Here is a 22,157-nt window from a genome sequence, read left to right on the forward strand (position 1 = left end):
CTTCCTGGGATGTTCTTATTACCTGTAATGAACAGACTATATCAAACATCATGGAAAACTCCTCATGAAACCAAGGTTTTAAGGTTTTCTTGCTCCATACTACCAGTTTCCTCTTCTACAAGACAGATCACATGTGGATTAAGTGTTGAACAGTTTTGGGAAGCAGGAACCTGCCAGCTCCGTACATTTTATGTCAAATGATGTAATTGAGCTGAATTTGTTTTTTCTTTCAGCGCTGGAAGCAATGTCATGATATCAAAGCACATACCTAGTGAGACCATTTTGGTCCTCACATCAGGTGGCATCAAGTTCCCTCAAACAGAGAAACCCAAACCCACCAACCAGAGACTGGATAGCCTGGTGAAATGCCTAAAGTCGGAAATCAAAGTTGTTGGGGTGATTCCAAATCAGAAGGGTTTGGTTGAGGGGTGCAGAGGATAGAGTCTGTGTATGTTTTGAGATTGGAGACCTGCTGTAATCTAGAGACTTTTAAGTTTTGGAGGAGGGAATCCAGGCTGATCTGGGGTCAATGGAAGGCACCCGGAGAGAAATTTGAACAGCGCCAAGACCTTTGCCATGTGAGGTGGTATTTCAAAGTGTCTTTTCCCATATTTTGTCTATGAGTTTTGGTTATTTTGTTTGTGGTATTATTTTTTGTATTTTTGCAATACATTGTGTGTGTGTGCATGTATGAAACTGGGAAAATACAAAAATGGCAACAATATGTACACATACACAAACATATATACACAAAAATAAATTATATATATATATATATACATAATATATAATACACCTACTCCTTACTTATCAACTATCTCATTGTCTAATATTTCCAATTTATGACAACAGTAAAAAAATCTACTGTCTGACTGGTTCATGCATTAACAATTTACATCTGGCAATAATGAATGCTGAGGTAAAAAATGAGAGTAACACTCACTGTGATACTTAAGGCTATGTGTCAACTTGGCTAGGCCATGATTCTCAGTGGTTTGATAGTTACGTAATGATGTAATCTGGTCGTTGTTCATTTTGTGAACTGATGTGGTCAGCCTCCCTTTTTGTATAATGCCTATTTTTGCATAATGACCTGGTCTTTGGATCCTAACCACGTAGATAAGTGAGGAGCGGGTGCATATATTTTTCTTTTAGAAAATAATGATGGTAAATAATTACATATTTTATGTACATTTTTCTACGTATTTCCAGGTTATGTGCCTAATAATCAGAATTGATTTTTTAATGGGAATTTATTTCTCACTACAAGTAACTGAAAAAAAACTTCCTCTTCCCATTTCCTCTCTCCTTTTGAGAACAGAGGTGATATTTACCTTTTGTTGGTCTGTCTGTTGTCACCTATAATTATTAAAGATATTCTATTAAGTAAGTGAAGGGAAAGGATATATCTAGGACCAGAAAGAAAATTTAGAGCTCTGGTTTTTAGAATTGTCTCTGCAAAGACTCCTCTGTCTGATCAGACTTCAGGACCTGGTGGGACTTGTTGCCTTGCCTCATGTACACAATAGTGTTGATTACTGTGAGGCTTATATGACATAAAGTTTGGAAAATTGTTTGGTAAATGTTAATAGAGCTATGAATCTCTGAGGTGAGGAGAATGTCAGGGAAGAAAACATCACTGCCTGTGGTACAGCATCAGACTCTTCAGCAATAGGGACATTGGTTGAGGGGGCCAAGGAGGGCACAGGTCCATGTTGATGTATCCAGCGCTGTTTGAGAGATGTAGGGAGAGGCTTCCACCCTGCCAATGCTCAAAAGTGTGAGGGCTCTGATGCTAACGGTTCCCATAAGAGGTAAAAGGAGGAGCTGACGGTTGCGAAAAATGGACTCAGAGATAAAGCAAAAAGAGCCCAGCACTCATCATGAACTGGGGACAAAATCCTTGAAGACAAGGGCTTAAAAATCCATTGCCATACAAAAAGAAGAAAAGGCCAAATATCAAAGAATTATCCCTACAACTTGAATGAATAGAAAGAGAGCAACAAAAGAAACCCTCAGGCACCAGAAGAAAGTGAAGAATAAAAATTAGAGCAGAATCAAATGAAATAAAGAACAGAAAAACAATTGAAAGAATTAAAAACACCAAAAGCTGGTTCTTTGAAAAAATCAACAAAATTGATAGACCATTGGCCAAACTGACAAAAGAAAAAAAGGAGAGAAAAAAATGATCCAAATCCAAAATGAGATGGGCAATATTACAACAGACCCAACTGAAATTAAAAGAATCATATCAGATTACTATGAAAAATTGTACTCTAACAAATATGAAAACCTAGAAGAAATGGATGAATTTCTAGAAACACACTACCCATCTGAACTAACACATACAGAGGTAGAACAACTAAATAAACCCATAATAAAAGAAGAGATTGAAAAGGTAATTAAAAAACTCCAACAACAAAAAAGCCCTGGTCCAGAAAGCTTCACTGCAGGGTTCTACCAAACTTCAAGAGAAGAGTTAACACCACCACTCTTAAAGGTATTTTGGAGCATAGAAAAGGACAGAATACTCTCAAACCCATTCTATGAAGCCAGCATATCCCTGATACCAAAACCAGCTAAAGGCATGACAAAAAAAAAAAAAAAAAATTACAGACCGATCTCCCTTATAAATTTAGATGAGAAAATCCTCAGCAAAATTATAGCCAGTAGAATTCAACAATATATCAAAAAAATAATCCACATGACCAAGTGGGATTCATACCAGGTATGCAGGGATGGTTCAACATTAGAAAAACAATTAATGTAATCCAGCATATAAATAAAACAAAAGAGAAGAATCACATGATTTTATCAATTGATGCAGAAAAGCCATTTGATAAAGTTCAACACCCATTCATGATAAAAACTCTCAGCAAAATAGGAATAGAAGGAAAATTCCTCAACAGGATAAAGGGTATTTATACACAGCCAACAGCCAACATCATCCTAAGTGGAGAGAGTCTGAAAGCATTCCTCTTGAGATCAGGAACCAGACAAGGATGCCCTTTATACTACTCTTATTGAACATTGTGCTGGAGGTCCTAGCCAGAGCAATTAGGCTAAATAAAGAAACAAAGGGCATCCAGATCAGTAAAGAAGAAGTAAAAGTGTCTCTATTTGCAGATGACATGATCTTATATACTGAAAACCCTAAAGAATCCTTAAAAAAACTACTGAAACTAATAGAAGAGGTCATCAGAGTATCAGGATCCAAGATAAACGTACAAAAATCAGTTGGATTTCTCTACACCAAGAAAAAGAACATCGAAGCGGAAATCACCAAATCAATACCATTTACAGTAGTCACCAAGAAGATAAAATACTTAGGAATAAATCTTACCAGAGATGTAAATATATCTATACAATGAAAACTACAAGACACTACTGCAAGAAACCAAAAGAGACCTACATAAGTAGAAAAACATACCTTGCTCATGGATAGGAAGACTTAACATTGTAAAAATGTCAACTCCACCAAAAGCGATCTATAGATACAATGCAATTCCAATGCAAATTCCAACAACACTTTTTAATTAGATGGAGAAACAAATCACCAACTTCATATGGAAGGGAAAGAGGCCCCGGATAAGTAAAGCATTACTGAAAAAGAAGAGCAAAGTGGGAGGCCTCACTCTACCTGATTTTAGAACCTATTATGCTTCCACAATAGTCAAAACAGCCTCGCACTGGTACAACAAAAGATAAATAGACCAATGGAACAGAATTGAGAATCCAGACATAAATCCATCCACCTATGAGCAGCTGATATTTGACAAAGGCCCAAAGTCAGTTAAATGGGGGAAAAGACAGTCTCTTTAACAAAAGGTGCTGGCATAACTGGAAATCCACCTGCAAAAAAATGAAACAAGACCCATGCACAAAAACTGACTCCAAATGCATCAAAGACCTAAACATAAAACCTACGACAATAAAGACCGTGGAAGAAAAAATAGAGACAACACTAGGGGCCCTAATACATGGCACAAACAGTACACAAAACATTACTAACAATGCACAAACACCAGAAGAGAAACTTGATAACTGGGAGCTCCTAAAAATCAAACACCTATGCTCATCTAAAGACTTCACCAAAAGAGTAAAAAGATTACCTACTGACTGGGAAGAAGTTTTTAGCTATGATAGTTCCAATCATCATCTGGCATCTAAAATCTACATGAAACTGCAAAAACTCAACTACAAAAGACAAATAATCCAATTTTACAAAATGGGCAAAGGATATGAACAGGCACTTCACTAAAGAAGACATTCAGGTACCTAACACATACATGAGGAAATGCTCACAATCACTAAAATCACTAGCTATTAGAGAAATGCAAATCAAAACTACAATGAGATTCCATCTCACTCCAACAAGGCTGGCATTAATCCAAAAAACACATAATAATAAATGTTGGAGAGGTTGTGGAGAGACTGGAGCACTTACTGCTGGTAAAAGGAATGTAAAATGGTACAACCACTTTGGAAACTGGTGTGGCACTTCCTTACAACGCTAGAAATAGGAGAGGGGGCCAAGATGGCTGACTAGGTAGACGCTACCTCGGATCCCTCTTGCAACAAAGACTCGGAAAAACAAATGAATCGATCACATACATGACAATCTACGAACCCTGACCAACAAACACAGATTTAAAGAGTTGACCTGAGTGACAGAGACCGTGAACGAACAACTAAGGGGAAGCAGCGACTGTTTTTGGAGCCTGGAGCCAGCGTCCCAGTCAGGTAACCTTGGCGCCAGGCTTTGGACTGGGCGCAGGGAGCTGAGCACAACATCCTGTGATGGCGCAAACAGGAGGCACAGCCCTACCTCCCTGAACTGACCTCGGGAGGGGGCCCAGCTGGTCAGCGCGGGCGGTGCGGTGACGCGGCTGGCAGGAGGAGAAGTCGCTGGGAGGCAGCGACTGGTTTTGGAGCCTGGAGTGCAGTGTCCCAGCCAGGGAACCTTGGCGCGGGTCTTTGGACTGGGCGCAGGGGAGCGGAGCACAACATCCTGTGTTGGCACAAACACGGGGTGCAGCCTCAGCCCCCTGAACTGACCTGGGGGGGCCCAGCTGGTCAGCATGGGTGGCGCGGTGACACAGCTGGTGGGAGGAGAAGTCACTGGGAGGCAGCGACTGTTTTTGGAGCTGGGAGTGCAGCGTCCCAGCCGGGGAACCTTGGCGCGGGGCTTTGGACTGGCAGCGGAGGAACTGACCGCGGCTTCTGAGACAGCTCAAGCACGGGACGCAGGCCTAACCCTCGGGGGCAATCTCTACCCAGCCAGCGCACACTGGCAATGCGACCCTCGAGAATCTCAGATAAAACAGTCATCCCAAGCAAGATAAGTAACTTTGTCTATATTTCGGGGTGCTACTCTCTCCTGTTATTCTGAACCCCCCCCCCCCGCTTCCCAGGCGGCTTCATTAACATTGGAATTTCCTGAGCCAGAGGGAGAACTGCTCCGTGCTTTTTCTTTTCTTTTCTTTTTTTTGGTCTTTTTCTAACCCATTCTTCTGGCCTGAGAGAAGCAACCACAAAAAACCCAGGGACTAAAAATCCTTCGTTAATAGGACTAAAAACACAGAACCAGCTCCAGCCAAGCATATGTGATCCACAGTCTCGGGCTTTCATCCCTACAGGGAACAAGGTGGCTATTATAATGCAAAGGCATTTCTGATAGGGATCTGACTGCATTATTTTTAGCAGATTTACTGGAAAGACAAGTTTCCCAGGTATGATATCTCTGCTTATTCAACAGAGCCCTCACTGACCCACAACAGGGAACTGAGGGCTGAAGCTCCCCCCAGACCACCTAGCCTCCTGCCTTAGGGGTCTAAGGAGGGTGACACCTACCAATCTGTAGAGGTACTTGCATTGGGGGCCTAAGGTACAGCTGCAGAGCCCACCCACCAAGGTGCTTTAGGAATAGAGACACACCTACCTCACTGACACTTGGGGGAAGCCTCTCAGCATCCTGCCCCCCCTGGAGTGTGAACCCCAGCTGCTACTAGAATCTGGTACACACAACTATCACCACTACTTCTCAAGGTGGATACGTGACAGGGTGCATTACACACTTGATGACCCAAAATCAGATTCTACTCAAGAATAGTGAATGGACTCAGGCATATATATCTGGTAACAGCCCAAACCAGCTGGTATAGGTCATAAGTAAGTCAAGGGCTACAACAATCAAGACAGCACAATCTAGTAGCCCATCCACGTATATTGAAAGAAAACAAAACAAGATAAGACACAGTGAGCAAATATAGAATAAATCACTACAATATCTTAGTGGTGGCTCGGAGACAGCAGTCGATATCAAACCACATAAAGAAGCAGACCATGACTGCTTCTACACCCCCCCAAAACAAAAGAATCAAAATTTCTCCCAAATTAAGATACAATCCTGGAATTATCAGATACAGAATATAAAAAACTAATTTACAGAATGCTTCAAGACATCAGGGATGACCTCAGAAATGAAATAAGGCAAACTGCAGAAAAAGCCAAGGAACACACTGATAAAACAGTTGAAGAACTCAAAAAGATTATTCAAGAACATAGTGAAAAAATTAATAAATTGCAAGAATCCATAGAGAGACAGCATTCAGAAATCCAGAAGATTAACAATAAAATTACAGAATTAGACAACGCAATAGGAAGTCAGAGGAGCAGACTCCAGCAATTAGAATGCAGAGTGGGAAATGTGGAGGACCAGGGAATTAACACCAACATAGCTGAAAAAAAATCAGATAAAAGAATGAAAAAAAATCAGATAAAAGAATTAAAAAAAATGAAGAAACCCTAAGAATCATGTGGGACTCTATCAAGAAGGATAACTTGCGTGTGATTGGAGTCCCAGAACAGGGAGGGATAACAGAAAACACAGAGAGAATAGCTGAAGATCTGCTGACAGAAAACTTCCCTGACATCATGAAAGACGAAAGGATATCTATCCAAGACGCTCATCGAACCCCATTTAAGATTGATCCAAAAAGAAAAACACCAAGACATATTATCATCAAACTTGCCAAAACCAAAGATAAAGAGAAAATTTTAAAAGCAGCCAGGGAGAAAAGAAAGGTCTCCTTCAAGGGAGAATCAATAAGAATAAGTTCAGACTACTCAGCAGAAACCATCCAGGCAAGAAGGCAATGGGATGTCATATACAAACCACTGAAGGAGAAAAACTGCCAGCCAAGGATCATATATCCAGCAAAACTCTCTCTCAAATATGAAGGCAAAATTAAGATATTTACAGATAAACACAAGCTTAGAGAATTTGCAAAAACCAAACCAAAGCTACAAGAAATACTAAAGGAAATTGTTTGGTCAGAAAACCAATAATATCAGATACCAGCACAACACAAGGTCACAGAACAGAACATCCTGATATCAACTCAAAGAGGGAAATCACAAAAACAAATTAAGATTAATAAAAAAAAAAAAACACTCCAAACAGGGAATCATTGAAGTCAATATGTAAAAGATCACAATAATCAAAAAGAGGGACTAAATACAGGTGGCATAGAACTGCCATATGGAGAGGGATACAAGGCAATATACAACAATACAAGTTAGGTTTTTACTTAGAAAAATAGGGGTAAATATTAAGGTAACCACAAAGAGGTAGAACAACTCCATAACTCAAAATAAAAACCAAGAAAAACATAACGACTCAGCAAACATAAAGTCAAATACTATGAAAATGAGGAACACACAATTTACAAAGAAAAAGTCTCAGCACAAAAAAGTAAGTGGAAAAATGAAATTGTCAACAACACACATAAAAAGGCATCAAAATGACAACAATAAACACATACTTATCTATAATTACGCTGAATGTAAATGGACTAAATGCACCTATAAAAAGACAGAGAGTCTAAGACTGGATAAAGAAACACGATCCATCTACAGGCTGCCTACAAGAGACACACCTTAGATATAGAGACACAAACAAACTAAAACTCAAAGGATGGAAAAAAATATATCAAGCAAACAATAAGCAAAAAAGAAAAGGAGTAGCAATATTAATTTCTGACAAAATAGACTTTAAACTTAAATCCACCACAAAGGATAAAGAAGGACACTATATAATGATAAAAGGGACAATTGACCAGGAAGATATAACCATATTAAATATTCATGCACCCAAAGACAGGGCTGCAAGATACATAAAACAAATTTCAACAGAACTGAAAAGTGAGATAGACACCTCCACAATTATAGTAGGAGACTTCAATATACCACTTTCGGAGAAGGACAGGACATCCGGTAAGAAGCTCAGTAGAGACACGGAAGAACTAATTACAGCAATCAACCAACTTGGCATCATTGACTTATACAGAACTCTCCACCTAACTGCTGCAAAGTATACTTTTCTTTCTAGCGCACATGGAACATTCTCTACAATAGACCACATATTAGGTCATAAAACAAACCTTTGCAGAATCCAAAACATCGAAATATTACAAAGCATCTTCTCAGACCACAAGGCCATAAAAGTGGAAATCAATAACAGAACAATTAGGGAAAAGAAATCAAATACTTGGAAAATGAACAACACCCTCCTGAAAAAAGACTGGGTTATAGAAGACATTAAGGAGGGAATAAGGAAATTCATAGAATGCAACGAGAATGAAAATACTTCCTATCAAAACCTCTGGGACACAGCAAAAGCAGTGCTCAGAGGCCAATTTATATCGATAAGTGCACACATACAAAAAGAAGAAAGAGCCAAAATCAGAGAACTGTCCCTACAACCTGAACAAATAGAAAGCGAGCAACAAAAGAATCCATCAGGCACCAGAAGAAAACAAATAATAAAAATTAGAGCTGAACTAAATGAATTAGAGAACAGAAAAACAATTGAAAGAATTAACAAAGCCAAAAGCTGGTTCTTTGAAGAAATTAACAAAATTGATAAACCACTGGCCAGACTGACTAAAGAAATACAGGAAAGGAAACAAATAACCCGAATAAGAAACGAGAAGGGCCACATCACAACAGACCCAACTGAAATTAAAAGAATCATATCAGATTATTACGAAAAATTGTACTCTAACAAATTTGCAAACCTAGAAGAAATGGATGAATCCCTGGAAAAACACTACCTACCTAAACTAACACAATCAGAAGAACAACTAAATAGACCCATAAAAAAAAAGAGAGATTGAACCGGTAATCAAAAAACTCCCAACAAGAAAAAGCCCTGGCCCGGATAGCTTTCCTGCAGAGTTCTACCAAACTTTCAGAGAAGAGTTAACACCACTACTACTAAAGGTATTTCAAAGAATAGAAAATGACGGAATACTGCCTAACTCATTCTATGAAGCCACCATTTCCCTGATACCAAAACCAGGTAAAGACATTACAAAAAAAGAAAATTACAGACCTATATCCCTCATGAACATAGGTGCAAAAATCCTCTACAAAATTCTAGCCAACAGAACTCAACAACATATCAAAAAATTAATCCACCATGACCAAGTGGGATTTATACCAGGTATGCAAGGCTGGTTTAAAATTAGAAAAACCATTAATGTAATTCACCATGTAAATAAAACAAAAGAAAAAAACCATATGATCTTATCAATTGATGAAGAAAAGGCATTTGACAAAGTCCAACACCCATTTATGATAAAAACTCTCAGCAAAACAGGAATTGAAGGAAAATTCCTCAACATAATACAGGGCATCTATACAAAGCCAACAGCCAACATCACTCTAAATCTAGAGAGCCTGAAAGCATTTCCCTTGAGAACGGGAACCAGACAAGCATACCGTTTATCACTGCTCTCATTCAACATTGTGCTAGAGGTCCTAGCCAGGGCAATTAGGCTAGACAAAGAAATAAAGGGCATCTGGATTGGCAAGGAGGAAGTAAAATTATCTCTATTTGCAGATGACATGATCTTATACACAGAAAACCCTAAGGAATCCTCCAGAAAACTACTGAAACGAATAGAAGAGTTTGGCAGAGTCTCAGGTTATAAGATAAACATACAAAAATCACTTGGACTCCTCTACATCAACAAAAAGAACATCGAAGAGGAAATCACCAAATCAATACCATTCACAGTAGCCACCAAGAAGATAAAATACTTAGGAATAAATCTTACCAAAGACGTAAAAGACCTATACAAAGAAAACTACAAAGTACTACTACAAGAAACTAAAAAGGACCTACTTAAGTGGAAAAACATACCTTGCTCATGGATAGGAAGACTTAACACATAAAAATGTCTATTCTACCAAAAGCCGTCTATACATACAATGCACTTCCGATCCAAATTCCAATGTCATTTTTTAATGTGATGGAGAAACAAATCACCAACTTCATATGGAAGGGAAAGAAGCCTCGGATAAGTAAAGCATTATTGAAAAAGAAGAAGAAAGTGGGAGGCCTCACTCTACCTGATTTCAGAAGCTATTATACAGCCACAGTAGTCAAAACACCCTGGTACTGGTACAACAACAGGCACACAGACCAATGGAACAGAATTGAGAACCCAGATATAAATCCATCCACATATGAGCAGCTGGTATTTGACAAAGGCCCAGTGTTAGTTAACTGGGGAAAAGACAGTCTTTTTAACAAATGGTGCTGGCATAACTGGATATCCATTTGCAAAAGAATGAAACAGGACCCATACCTCACACCATGCACAAAAACTAACTCCAAGTGGATCAAAGACCTAAACATAAAGACTAAAATGATAAAGATCATGGAAGAAAAAATAGGGACAACCTTAGGAGCCCTAATACAGGGCATAAACAGAATACAAAACATTACCAAAAATGACAAAGAGAAACCCGATAACTGGGAGCTCCTAAAAATCAAACACCTATGCTCATCTAAAGACTTCACCAAAAGAGTAAAAAGACCACCTACAGATTGGGAAAAAATTTTCAGCTATGATATCTCCGACCAGCGCATGATCTCTAAAATCTATATGATTCTGTCAAAAGTCAACCACAAAAAGACAAACAACCCAATCAAGAAGTGGGCAAAGGATATGAACATGCACGTCACTAAAGAAGATATTCAGGCAGCTAACAGATACATGAGAAAATGCTCTCGATCATTAGCAATTAGAGAAATGCAAATTAAAACTACGATGAGATTCCATCTCACTCCAACAAGGCTGACATTAATCCAAAAAACACAAAATAGTAAATGTTGGAGAGGCTGCAGAGAGATTGGAACTCTTATACACTGCTGGTGGGAATGTCAAATGGTACAACCACTTTGGAAATCTATCTGGCGTTATCTTAAACAGTTAGAAATAGAACTACCATACAACCCAGAAATCCCACTCCTCGGAATATACCCTAGAGAAAAAAAGAGCCTTCACACAAACAGATATATGCACACCCATGTTTATTGCAGCTCCGTTTACAATAGCAAAAAGCTGGAAGCAACCAAGGTGTCCATCGACAGATGAATGGTTAAATAAATTGTGGTATATTCACACAATGGAATACTACGCATCAATAAAGAACAGTGATGAACCTGTGAAACATTTCAAACATGGAGGAACCTGGAAGGCATTATGCTGAGCGAAATGAGTCAGAGGCAAAAGGACAAATATTGTATAAGACCACTATTATAAGATCTTGAGAAATAGTATAAACTGAGAAGAAAACATACTTTTGTGTTTACGAGGGGGGGAGGGAGGGAGGGTGGGAGAGAGTTTTTTACTGATTAGTTAGTAGATAAGAACTACTTTAGGTGAAGGGAAGGACAATACTCAATACAGGAAGGTCAGCTCAACTGGACTGGACCAAAAGCAAAGAGGTTTCCGGGATAAAATGAATGCTTCAAAGGTCAGTGGAGCAAGGGCGGGGATTTGGGGACCATGGTTTAAGGGGACTTCTAAGTCATTTGGCAAAATAATTCTATTAGGAAAACATTCTGCATCCCACTTTGAAATGTGGCGTCTGGGGTCTTAAATGCTAACAAGCGGCCATCTAAGATGCATCAGTTGGTCTCAACCCACCTGGATCAAAGGAGAATGAAGAACACCAAGGTCACACAATAACTAAGAGCCCAAGAGACAGAAAGGGCCACATGAACCAGAGACCTACATCATCCTGAGACCAGAAGAACTAGTTGGTGCCCGGCCACAACCGATGACTGCCCTGACAGGGAGCACAACAGAGAACCCCTAAGGGAGCAGGAGATCAGTGGGATGCAGACCCCAAATTCTCACAAAAAGACCATACTTAATGGTCTGACTGAGACTAGAGGAATCCCGGTGGTCATGGTCCCCAGACCTTCTATTGGCCCAGGACAGGAACCATTCCCAAAGACAACTCATCAGACATGGAAGGGACTGGACAGTGGGTAGGAGAGAGATGCTGATGAAGAGTGAGCTATTTGTATCAGGTGGACACTTGAGACTGTGTTGGCATCTCCTGTCTGGAGGGGGGATGGGAGGATAGAGAGAGTTGGAAGCTGGCAAAATTGTCACGAAAGGAGAGACTGGAAGGGCTGACTCATTAGGGGGAGAGCAAGTGGGAGTACGGAGTAAGGTGTATATAAACTTATATGTGACAGTTTGACATGATTTGTAAACGTTCGCTTGAAGCTCAATAAAAGTTAAAAAAAAAAAAGGTAGAAATATCCAGCAATCCCACTCCTTGGAATATATCCTAGAGAAATAAGAGCCTTTACACAAACAGATATATGCACACCCATGTTCATTGCAGCACTGTTTACAATAGCAAAATGATGGAAGCAACCAAGGTGTCCATCAATGGATGAACGGATAAATAAATTATGGTATATTCACACAATGGAATGCTACGCATCCATAAAGAACAATGATGAATCCGTGAAACATTTCATAACATGGAGGAATCTGGAAGGCATTATGCTGAGTGAAATTAGTCAGTTTCTAAAGCACAAATATTGTATGAAACCGCTATTATAAGAACTCGAGAAATAGTTTAAGCAGAGAAGAAAATATTCTTTGATGGTTCAAGAGTGGGGAGGGAGGGAGGAAGGAGGTATTCACTAATTAGTAGAGAAGAACTATTTTAGGTGAAGGGAAAGACAACACACAGAACAGGAAAGGTCAGCACAACGGAACTAAACCAAAAGCAGTTTCCGAATAAATTGAACGCTTCAAATGCCAGCGTACCAGGGGCGGGGGTTTGGGGACCATGGTTTCAAGGGACGTCTAGGTCAATTGGCATTATAAAATCTATTAAGAAAACATTCTGCATCCCACTTTGGAGAGCAGCATCTGTGGTCTTAAATGCTAGCAAGCAGCCATCTAAGATGCATCGACTGGTCTCAAGGAGCAAAGGAGAAGGAAGAACACCAAAGACACAAGATATTTATGAGCCCAAGAGACAGAAAGAGCCACATAAACCAGAGACTACCTCAGCCCGAGACCAGAAGAACTAGATGGTGCCTGGCTACAGTGAATTACTGCCCTGACAGGGAACACAACAGAGAATCCCTGAGGGAGCAGGAGAGCAGTGGGATGCAGACCTCAAATTCTCGTAAAAAGACCAGACTTAAGGGTCTGACTGAGACTAGAAGGACCCTGGAGGTCATGGTCCCCAGACCTTCTGTTAGCCCAAGATAGGAACCACTCCCAAACCCAACCTTTCAGACAGGGATTGCACTGGATATAGGATAGAAAATGATACTGGTAAGGAGTGAGCTTCGTGGATCAAGTAGACAGATGAGACTATGTGGGCAGCTCCTGTCCGGAGGGGAGATGAGAGGAAAGACGGGGGCCAAAAGCTGGCCTAATGGACACAGAAACAGAGAGTGGAGAGAAGAAGGAGTGTGCTGTTTCATTAGCGGGAAAGCAACTAGGAGTATATAGCAAGGTGTATACAAATTTTTGTATGAGAGACTGACTTGATTTGTAAACTTTCACTTAAAGCACAATAAAAATTAAAAAAGAAAAATCTGCTTCCCTTGAATTGATTCTGACTCATAGTGACCCTATATAACAGAGTAGGATTCAAAGGAGCAACTGGTAGATTGGATCTGTAAATGCTTTGATCAGCAGCCGAGCTCTTAACCACTGCACTACCAAGGCTCCAGACAAGGCCCTGAGAGGGAGAAATGCCTGAAGGTTTTCTGTGCACTCGCCAGACAGTCCAAAATGTTTTTTTCTTTTTGTGGTAAAACAGCATCCCTTACACAATGACTTTCCAGCTTCCTCACTACAGCCTTTACAGTGTCTGCATCCTCGTTGAGGTCTTACAGTCTGTGATAATGCATGGGCATTATGCCAGGTGTGAAGAGCTCCTGTCCTTACAAAAGCTGTTTTTTTTAATTCCCCATCTCCTTTCCACTCCTAACAGATTATCCAGATCCTGTGTGGGTTGATGAGGTTGAGCTTGGGACTCATTTTGATATCTTCTTCCTCCTCTTCTCAATTCACTCCACTGTTTTCCAACCTGTTGAACGCTGGTTATCCATTCACAGGAGCCATCTGTGTGAGTAGAATACCCGAGGAGGACAGGAGATGGCAGAGGTGGGAGGAAGAAGCAAATAGCTTGGGCAATAAACCTATCACCTTGCTACATTTCTATCCATCAGGAGCGTGAGGTCAATGGGTAGAGCTTGCTCTCCTGTGTATGTAGGCTTGGAATGGATTGAGTGGGGTGGAAGGATAAGAGTCCTCTGATTTGAGACTCATTTCTTGACTGATCAAAATAATCATTTTTTTGAAGATCACCTTAACTTTCACCTATCTTCTTCAGCTATAATGAGGCCAGTGGCTTCTCTCCAGATTTAGGGAAAAAAAATCCATGAAGTAAGAGAAAGTTAGAGAGAACGTTTCTTTATAGAAAAATAAGCACCTTTAAGAGACATCACACACTTGTAGAGAAACCATGCTGATGTTTGTGAGAACCATGGGGAAAGGAGCACTTCCAGTTCTGAGAACTTTGAAATGCTTTTGCTGAATTTAGCAGTATCCAGAGAAGACCAAACAAATGTCCATACTTGAGTGATGGACTAGAAATTCCTCAGAGACGACTGCACATATGGGGTGTCAAGGGGGCTTAGTGGTTCTTTTCTTCGAGAGCTCCTTTCTTCTACATCTATATGGTTGAGTTTTTCTTATAATTAAGTTTCTCTTTCATAGTTTTCCCATCAGCTTCCCACCACGAATAACTACCTGTCTTTGGCTCCACTCATAGTTTTTTTTTTTTTTTGGTCAGATGCACCCAGAAGTTGAGCTTTTTCTCTACTTTTTACTACCTAAGCTCTACACTTTGGGTTTCACCAGTTTTTCCCCTATGTCCTTTTTCTTGTTTCAAGATCTCACCAAGGCTACCACATGACACTTAGTGGTTGTATCTCCTGGCAGTCTTTGAGACTGTTAACAGTTTCTTGGACTTTACTTGTCTGTGATAATATTGATAATTTTGTGGAGGCCTGGCTACATTTTTTTTGTATACAGGCAATCCCTGGATTAAGAAGTTCTGACTTATGGACAACTCATACTTACCTGTTAGTGTTACATAATTTGCCCTCACTTTTCAACGACTGAAACAAACCCTACTCACAACAAATTCTTCATCACAATCACACTTACTTGCTGTATGTACAGCTTTTAAATCAGTGCAAAGGCTTTAAGCCTTTTCGTGTACTCAAAAAAAACAACAAAACAAAACAAACCCAGTGCCGTCAAGTCTATTCCAACTCATAGTGACCCTATAGGACAGAGTAGAACTGCCCCATAGAGTTTCCAAGGAGTGCCTGGCAGATTCATACTGCCAGCCCTTTGGTTTGCAGCCGTAGCACTTAATCACTACGCCAAAGTAGGGCTAAATGAGAAGCTTGTGCACCTGTTCCAACTTACCTACAAATTCTTAAAGACACACTCAGGAACAGTTCTCCTTTGTAACCCAGGGACAGCCTGTACTGTCTTTCACGTTGAGTTTGTCAGATGTTTTTCTCATGTTTAGACTAAGATGATGCCTTTTGGGGTGTAAGAACACAAAGGTTAAATGCCATTCTCATCAATTCATCAATCAACTGTGCGTGCTATCAACATGATTTGTTACTGGTGAAGTTAAACTTGGCCACATGGCCAACACAGTATTTTCCAGTTTTCTGCACTGTAAAGTTTCTTCTCTCCCTCCTCTTTTCCCAGTCTACCCTCTGGAAGTAAGTAACTAAGCATAGCCCACACTTGAGGAGGTATCTAGCCCATTTTTTAAGAAACATCATTTATTTATACAGGCCTAAATTACTTAATTCTGGGACCATTAGACCTGCAACTTTTTTCTCACTGTTTTATCCAATTTTTCTGTTTTCAAAGAATTTTCTGTTATTAACTGCTCCAAGTCTATTAGGTCATGAGTACTCTGAGAGCAGTAAGAATTTCTTCGTTTGTCTGAACACAGCCTTAAAGTCTTTCGCCATTCATCCTTGTCCTTATCGGTCTACCCTAGCCTGTGGAGCTACCAACTTGAGATCTGCTTTTGTCTTCCCATATTTGTTAGCTGCCCCTTTTCTTTGCCTTTCCCATACCACTTCTCTCACGTGCTTCTCTAGCTAACTCCTGACTTCAAAATGTTCTTTTCTCCCATAGAAAACTCTTCTTTCCTCGTTTTTAATGTCCTGATTTTGTTTATTGGGATGGAGTGGTGATCCTACCTTCATTTTCACTCACTTTTCTGAATGCCATGTGAGTACAAGGACATAGATATTCAAATGGCACTTGTATCATTGTTCCTTGCTTCACCAGGCTTTCCCCACAGTAGTTTCCCATAAATACCAAGAGAGTAATATTGTTGCTACAACTGCACATACAAATTAACCTGACTTTTTCTCTCTTTTCTGAGTAGTTTGTCATCTCTGAAGCGCTATCAATCATCACAGAGAAAAAGTCACTTAAGCCTTTGCAGAATATGAGAAGTACAAGGCTCAGCCCTAGGGAGCTAAATGAAACTAAGAAAGAACTCTTCAAGGGCCATCTTGCCACTTTGTAGAGTTGGACACTGAGATCCAGAGGACATCTTTGGTAGAGTTAAAAGTTGAGGCTGGATCTTCCATACCGCTGTCCAGACCACAGTCTCCAACACTGTGGCCTAAATCCCTGCCTGCCTTCGGGGTATTGTATTATACCCTAGACCAGTATCTAGGAATCTATTCTAGAAAAATTCTTCCTCCTCATGATGTCCTTCTGCTGGTAACTGGCCTTCAAATTTAGATCTTCAATGACAAAGAAGCTGACAATGTTATAAAAAGCTGATGGTCTCCTTCTCTTGGGTTTACTGTTTAAGCACATCTGTCAGACATTGTCACTTGAAAATAATCCAGTCAAAGCTGTTTGTTTGAGGACTTATATCCCATCATTCCTGCTACCATACCTGAAAACTAATACTTCTGTAGGGTTGAGGATAAACTCTTGAGTCCTAGTTATTATCATTAGCTATTTGTACTGGTTAAGAAAACAACTTCACCCTCCTTTTATTCTTTCCAGGGAAATCCAGAAATGAGAGAGGCAAGGGGAGGAAAGTGGGATACTAGGGAAAAGATTTTTCTAATCTGTAAGGGTTTGCTAAGTCTTCAGTCAATCCCATATCACAACGGTGGTTTGAAGTTGGGGGCCACATGTGGCAGAGCCACACCTATTGTTGCAAAAACCTCCTGAAAGCAACAGGGAAGGTTCAGGGAACATCCAGGCCAATGGCAATATCGCTCTTTCTTTCATCATGATTTAGAACTTATTATTTAGAACACCCCCCTTGACCCCAGAACACTAGACCAGGACTATCTAATAGAAATTTCTGAGATGATAAAACTGCACTGTATCTTTGTTGCCCAATACAGTAGCCACATGTAACTATTGAAAAATTGTGCAGCTAGTGTGATTGAAGAACTGATTTTTTTAAATTACTACTTTAAATATAATCTGTTTCATATAGGCTAGCGACTACTATATTGAATAGTGCAGCACAAAAAGAATGTTTCTATCCTTTCAGTGGGAAACATACGGGGCTCTTACCTCCAGAGAAGAACAATTTCACAGGAAACTTGGCAGCAAGCTCAAAGATATGGGATGGAGTCACAGAGTGGAATCAGGCTCACCAGAGTTATATAGCCTGTAGTGAATTTTACTTCCATCACATATTATACTAGCCATTTTTAAGTCTGAAGAAAACCACTGTCCTAGAACAAACCTAATTTTATTCCAAGAAATATATACTCAAGGCATTATGAACATGGATTGCTATTGGGCTGTCCAATAACATGGACTTTAGTGATTATTTTGGGAAAATTGGTTATTGGAGGAGAAAATTTCCCCAGTTGCCCTCTACTGTACCCAAAGCTCCAACTGCTGAGTCCCTAAAAGAAGGGAAGTCTGGATGAGATTAGGCAATACTCTAATCTATGGCTGTTTTAGTTGCTCTTGAGGCCACACACCTATAACTACAGTTTTCATAATGGTCTTAGCTCAATCCCCTTCTTTGAGTTGGGGTAGAAGGGAAGGCACTTCTAAGATCACTTTGTTTATTCCCCTCACTTATCAATGTAGGCCCAAGTGGGAAATGAAATTGTGGAACTGAGAACTCAAAGACACTGAAGGAGCTAAAGACAAAGGTAACCCTGTGCCCTCAGCTTTCTGACATCCAAGTCAGACTTCTCTTCTGCCTCAAGCTGCCTCCCACACATTACACCATCCCTGGGCCTGAGTATAGGTCCCTGAGTAGTGCATACAGTTTGTGCTTGGTGGCTAACTAAAAGATTAGTGGTCTGAACCTGCCTGGCGGAAATGTGGAGAAAAGGCCTGGAGGTTGGCTTCCATAAAGATTACAGCCAAGAAAACGCTATGGAGCTCAGTTCTCCTCTCTAACCCATAGAGTTGCCATGAGTCAGAAAAGGCTTCATGACAATAGGTCTTGTGTTTTGGGGGGGCCTGTGTCTAGAAGTCTACCTCCAACTATCCAACCATGTCCACGGATGTGGCCAACTAAACACCTATCCATAATCCTGACCTCCGATGTCTGGGAACCATCTTTGAGTGGATTCACCTCTGTGGAGGGGTGGTTGTGCAAGGAAAAACAAACTGCTCATCTGCCTCCTCTGAGTGGCTGATGCTCATACAAGGGTTTTCTGAGTGAGTTGGGCAAGAAAGGAACTGAAGCTGGTCCACTGATATCTCTGCTTTGGTCACACTCATAGGGATTTTACAGGTATAGCCTCATCTGCCTTGCTGTTTGTTCACGGTAAGGAATTTAGTAAAGCACCATTCTCTTCCACCCCAACGAAGTCCTGCCTAGGGGGATACATTTCATTTATTCATTTACTCAGCCAAGATTTACCTTCTAGGCTCAAAGAATTTGCTAGGCATATTTTTACAGAAGCCATACAGAAATAAATGATCAGTCCTAGACCTCTGGAGGAAGACAGACAAGGACGTAAATTGTTGCAATTCACTGGAAAAGAGCTATAATGGATGCATTTGTTGCTCATGGGGAAGGATCCTTACTCAGCATTTCTCTTTTAGGTTCCGAGCAGCTTAATTACAAAAATTCTGAGTTGTTCATTTGCTGTAGTGGGTTTCAGTATCCTCTATATTGGTCTGGTTGCTTTGGGCCATGCCTCACAGCAGGGTGACTTGGATAGAGGTTATGCCATCCTTATGGTATAATTATTGCTATGATCTTCACACATATAATGCCAAGGAGTGCTTCATGGCCACCACCAGTATGGCTGTAAGTATTTTGAGATGGGATGTTCCAACCTTATGAGGTTTCTAAAAGTCTTGATTTCTTATCTTCCCTTCCTTCGACAGGTTCTTTATCCTTTCTGGTTTGAGATTCTGGGGGAAGGACAGGGCTATGTAAAGGAAAGGGGATGACATGGCTGAGATACAGGGGCTGAGCTTTGGGACTAGAATTGAATAGGACACAACTGAAGAATAAATGTGAAATAAAGTTGAGGATGAAACCCTAAAATTTACTGTTGGCAGAGTTCCTTAATAACCAAATTGATACTATTGATAGAGGCAAAAAATATCCGTCTGCCAAACCAAGAACTTTAATATATGCAAAAAAGAATTAAGAAAGGCAAAGATAGCAAAATGACCCAAGTAATCAGGAAATGCCGACTAGAAAAGCTGGTATGTGTGCATGGCGTGGCGTTATCTTGGGCTAGGCCCAGCACTGAGGAATGCAGAGATTTGAAAATAAAGGCGACTCCTTTCGATGTTCACCATGATGAAAAGAACCTTTCAGGTAGGAAGGCAACACATTTGTTGGTTGTTTGTAACAACTTAGAGGTAGTTTTTTTTTTTTTTTTAAATAAGGAGATAAAAAACACAGGAAGATAATGTGAACAGATAATGAGTGGAAGGGAACTCTTTCTTATTGGAGGAAAGAAAGCAATGAAGTTTGGGTAAAAGAAAGAATGTCTTAAGTTGGAACATTAAGGGGCATATGTATGGTAAACAACAGATTAAGAAAAAAAAAACTTAAAAATAAAACGGTTGTGTAATATTTACTTTTCTGAAATCATAAAAGTGCTATAAACCAAGGACACAGTTGCAGGCTGACTAGATAGAAAGATCTGGATGAAGCTCAGGCTTCCACACACTCCTTGCAGGGTGGTCCCAGAAGCAGGGTGCTTCTCCCCAAGTTCATCATACTAGAATGCAAAAAGACAAATGCAAATGAAATTGACAGTAATTGGTAGAAAGCAACACCAGGCAGAGAAAACAACTCCTCGAGTTAAAGTCTGGAGAGGAGTTTGGGATGGGTTTTTGTAGTGGTTAAAATATGAATTCATGATGGGGTAAATTTACATTGTTAATAAGAGGGCCTAGGTGCATCTGTCATTTTGTCATACTGTGGGGGTTAACGTGTTACTGTGATGCTGGAAGTTATGCCACTGGTAATCAAATACCAGCAGGGTCACCCGTGGAGGACAGGTTTCAGCTGAGCTTCCAGACTAAGATGGACTCAGAAGAAGGACCTGGAAGTCTACTTCTGAAAGGAATTAGCCAGTGGAAACCTTATGAATAGCAGCTGAACTTTGCCCGATACAGTGCCTGAAGATGAGCCCCTCAGATTGGAAGGCACTCAAAACATGTTAGAGGGAGAGCTGCCTTCTCACGGTAGAATCAATCTTAATAACATGGATAGGGCTAACTTTTAGGCATCTTCATTTGGTGATGTGACATGACTCAAAATGAGAAGAAACAGCTACAAACATTCATTAATAACCAGACTGTGAATGTACGAAGTATGAATCTAGGAAAACTGGAACTGGTGAAAAATGAAATGGAATGCTTAAAGCTCGATGTTGTTGGTGTTAGGTGCTGTCTAGTCCATTCTGACTCATAGCGATCCTATGTACTACAAAATGAAACTCTGCCTGATCCTGTACCATGCTCACAACCACCATTATGCTTGAGCCCATTGTTGCAGGCACTGTGTCAATCCATCTTGTTGAGGGTCTTCCTCTTCTTCCCTGAGCCGGTACTTTACCAAGCATGATGTCTTTCTCCAGGAACTGATCCCTCCTGATAACAAATCCAAAATATGTAAGACATAGTCTCACCATCTTTGTTTCTAAGGTGCATTCTGGTTGTACTTCTTCCAAGACAGATTTGTTCATTCTTTTGGCAGTCCATGATATATTCAATATTCTTCACCAACAAGACAATTCAAAGGCGTCAATTCTTCTTCAGTCTTCCTTATTCATTGTCCAGCTTTCGCATGCATATGATGTGGTTGAGAAAAACACCATGGTTTGGGTCAGGTGCATCTTAGTCTTCAAGGTGACATCTTTGGTTTTCAACACTTTAAAGGGGTGACCTGGACATCTATAACCAAAAAAAAAAAAAAAAACCAAATTCAGTGCCATCGAGTTTGTTCTGACCCACAGCAACCCTACAGGACAGGGTAGAACTGCCCCATAGAGTCTCTAAGGAGCACCTGGTGACTTGAACTGCCGACCTTTTGGTTAGCAGCCATATCATCTATCCACTACGCCACCAAGTGAGCTGAAATTGACGGGTATTGGCCATTTGAATTGGACAATCATATGCTCTACTATGCCAAGAATGACAAATTAAAGAGGAATAGCATTGCATTCATTGTTGAAAAGAACATCTCAAGTACTATCCTGAACTATAGTGCTGTCAGTAATAGTATAATAT

The 22,157-nt window shown here is 40.2% G+C and overlaps 1 protein-coding gene across 1 annotated transcript; it reads left to right on the plus strand.

Annotated features, from left to right (window-relative positions):
• Positions 1-249: 249 nt before the first annotated feature.
• On the plus strand, positions 250-19,856 carry LOC135232016 (membrane-spanning 4-domains subfamily A member 6A-like). The gene is made up of 4 exons (XM_064289289.1): positions 250-396; positions 14,338-14,472; positions 19,503-19,640; positions 19,791-19,856. Exons 1-4 carry the CDS (start codon positions 250-252, stop codon positions 19,854-19,856), a joined length of 486 nt encoding a protein of 161 aa, XP_064145359.1.
• Positions 19,857-22,157: the final 2,301 nt, after the last annotated feature.

The sequence above is a fragment of the Loxodonta africana genome, chromosome 7, assembly GCF_030014295.1.
Source record: "Loxodonta africana isolate mLoxAfr1 chromosome 7, mLoxAfr1.hap2, whole genome shotgun sequence".
NCBI classification, from domain to species: Eukaryota; Metazoa; Chordata; class Mammalia; order Proboscidea; family Elephantidae; genus Loxodonta; species Loxodonta africana.

Excerpts from the sequence above, each read along its gene's own strand:
- LOC135232016 (XM_064289289.1), top strand. The coding sequence starts at position 250 with ATGATATCAAAGCACATACCTAGTGAGACCATTTTGGTCCTCACATCA. Across the intron at positions 14,473-19,502 it reads CATTCACAGGAGCCATCTGT|GTTCCGAGCAGCTTAATTAC; the intron begins GTGAGTAGAATA and ends TTTCTCTTTTAG. Across the intron at positions 19,641-19,790 it reads GAGGTTATGCCATCCTTATG|GTTCTTTATCCTTTCTGGTT; the intron begins GTATAATTATTG and ends TTCCTTCGACAG.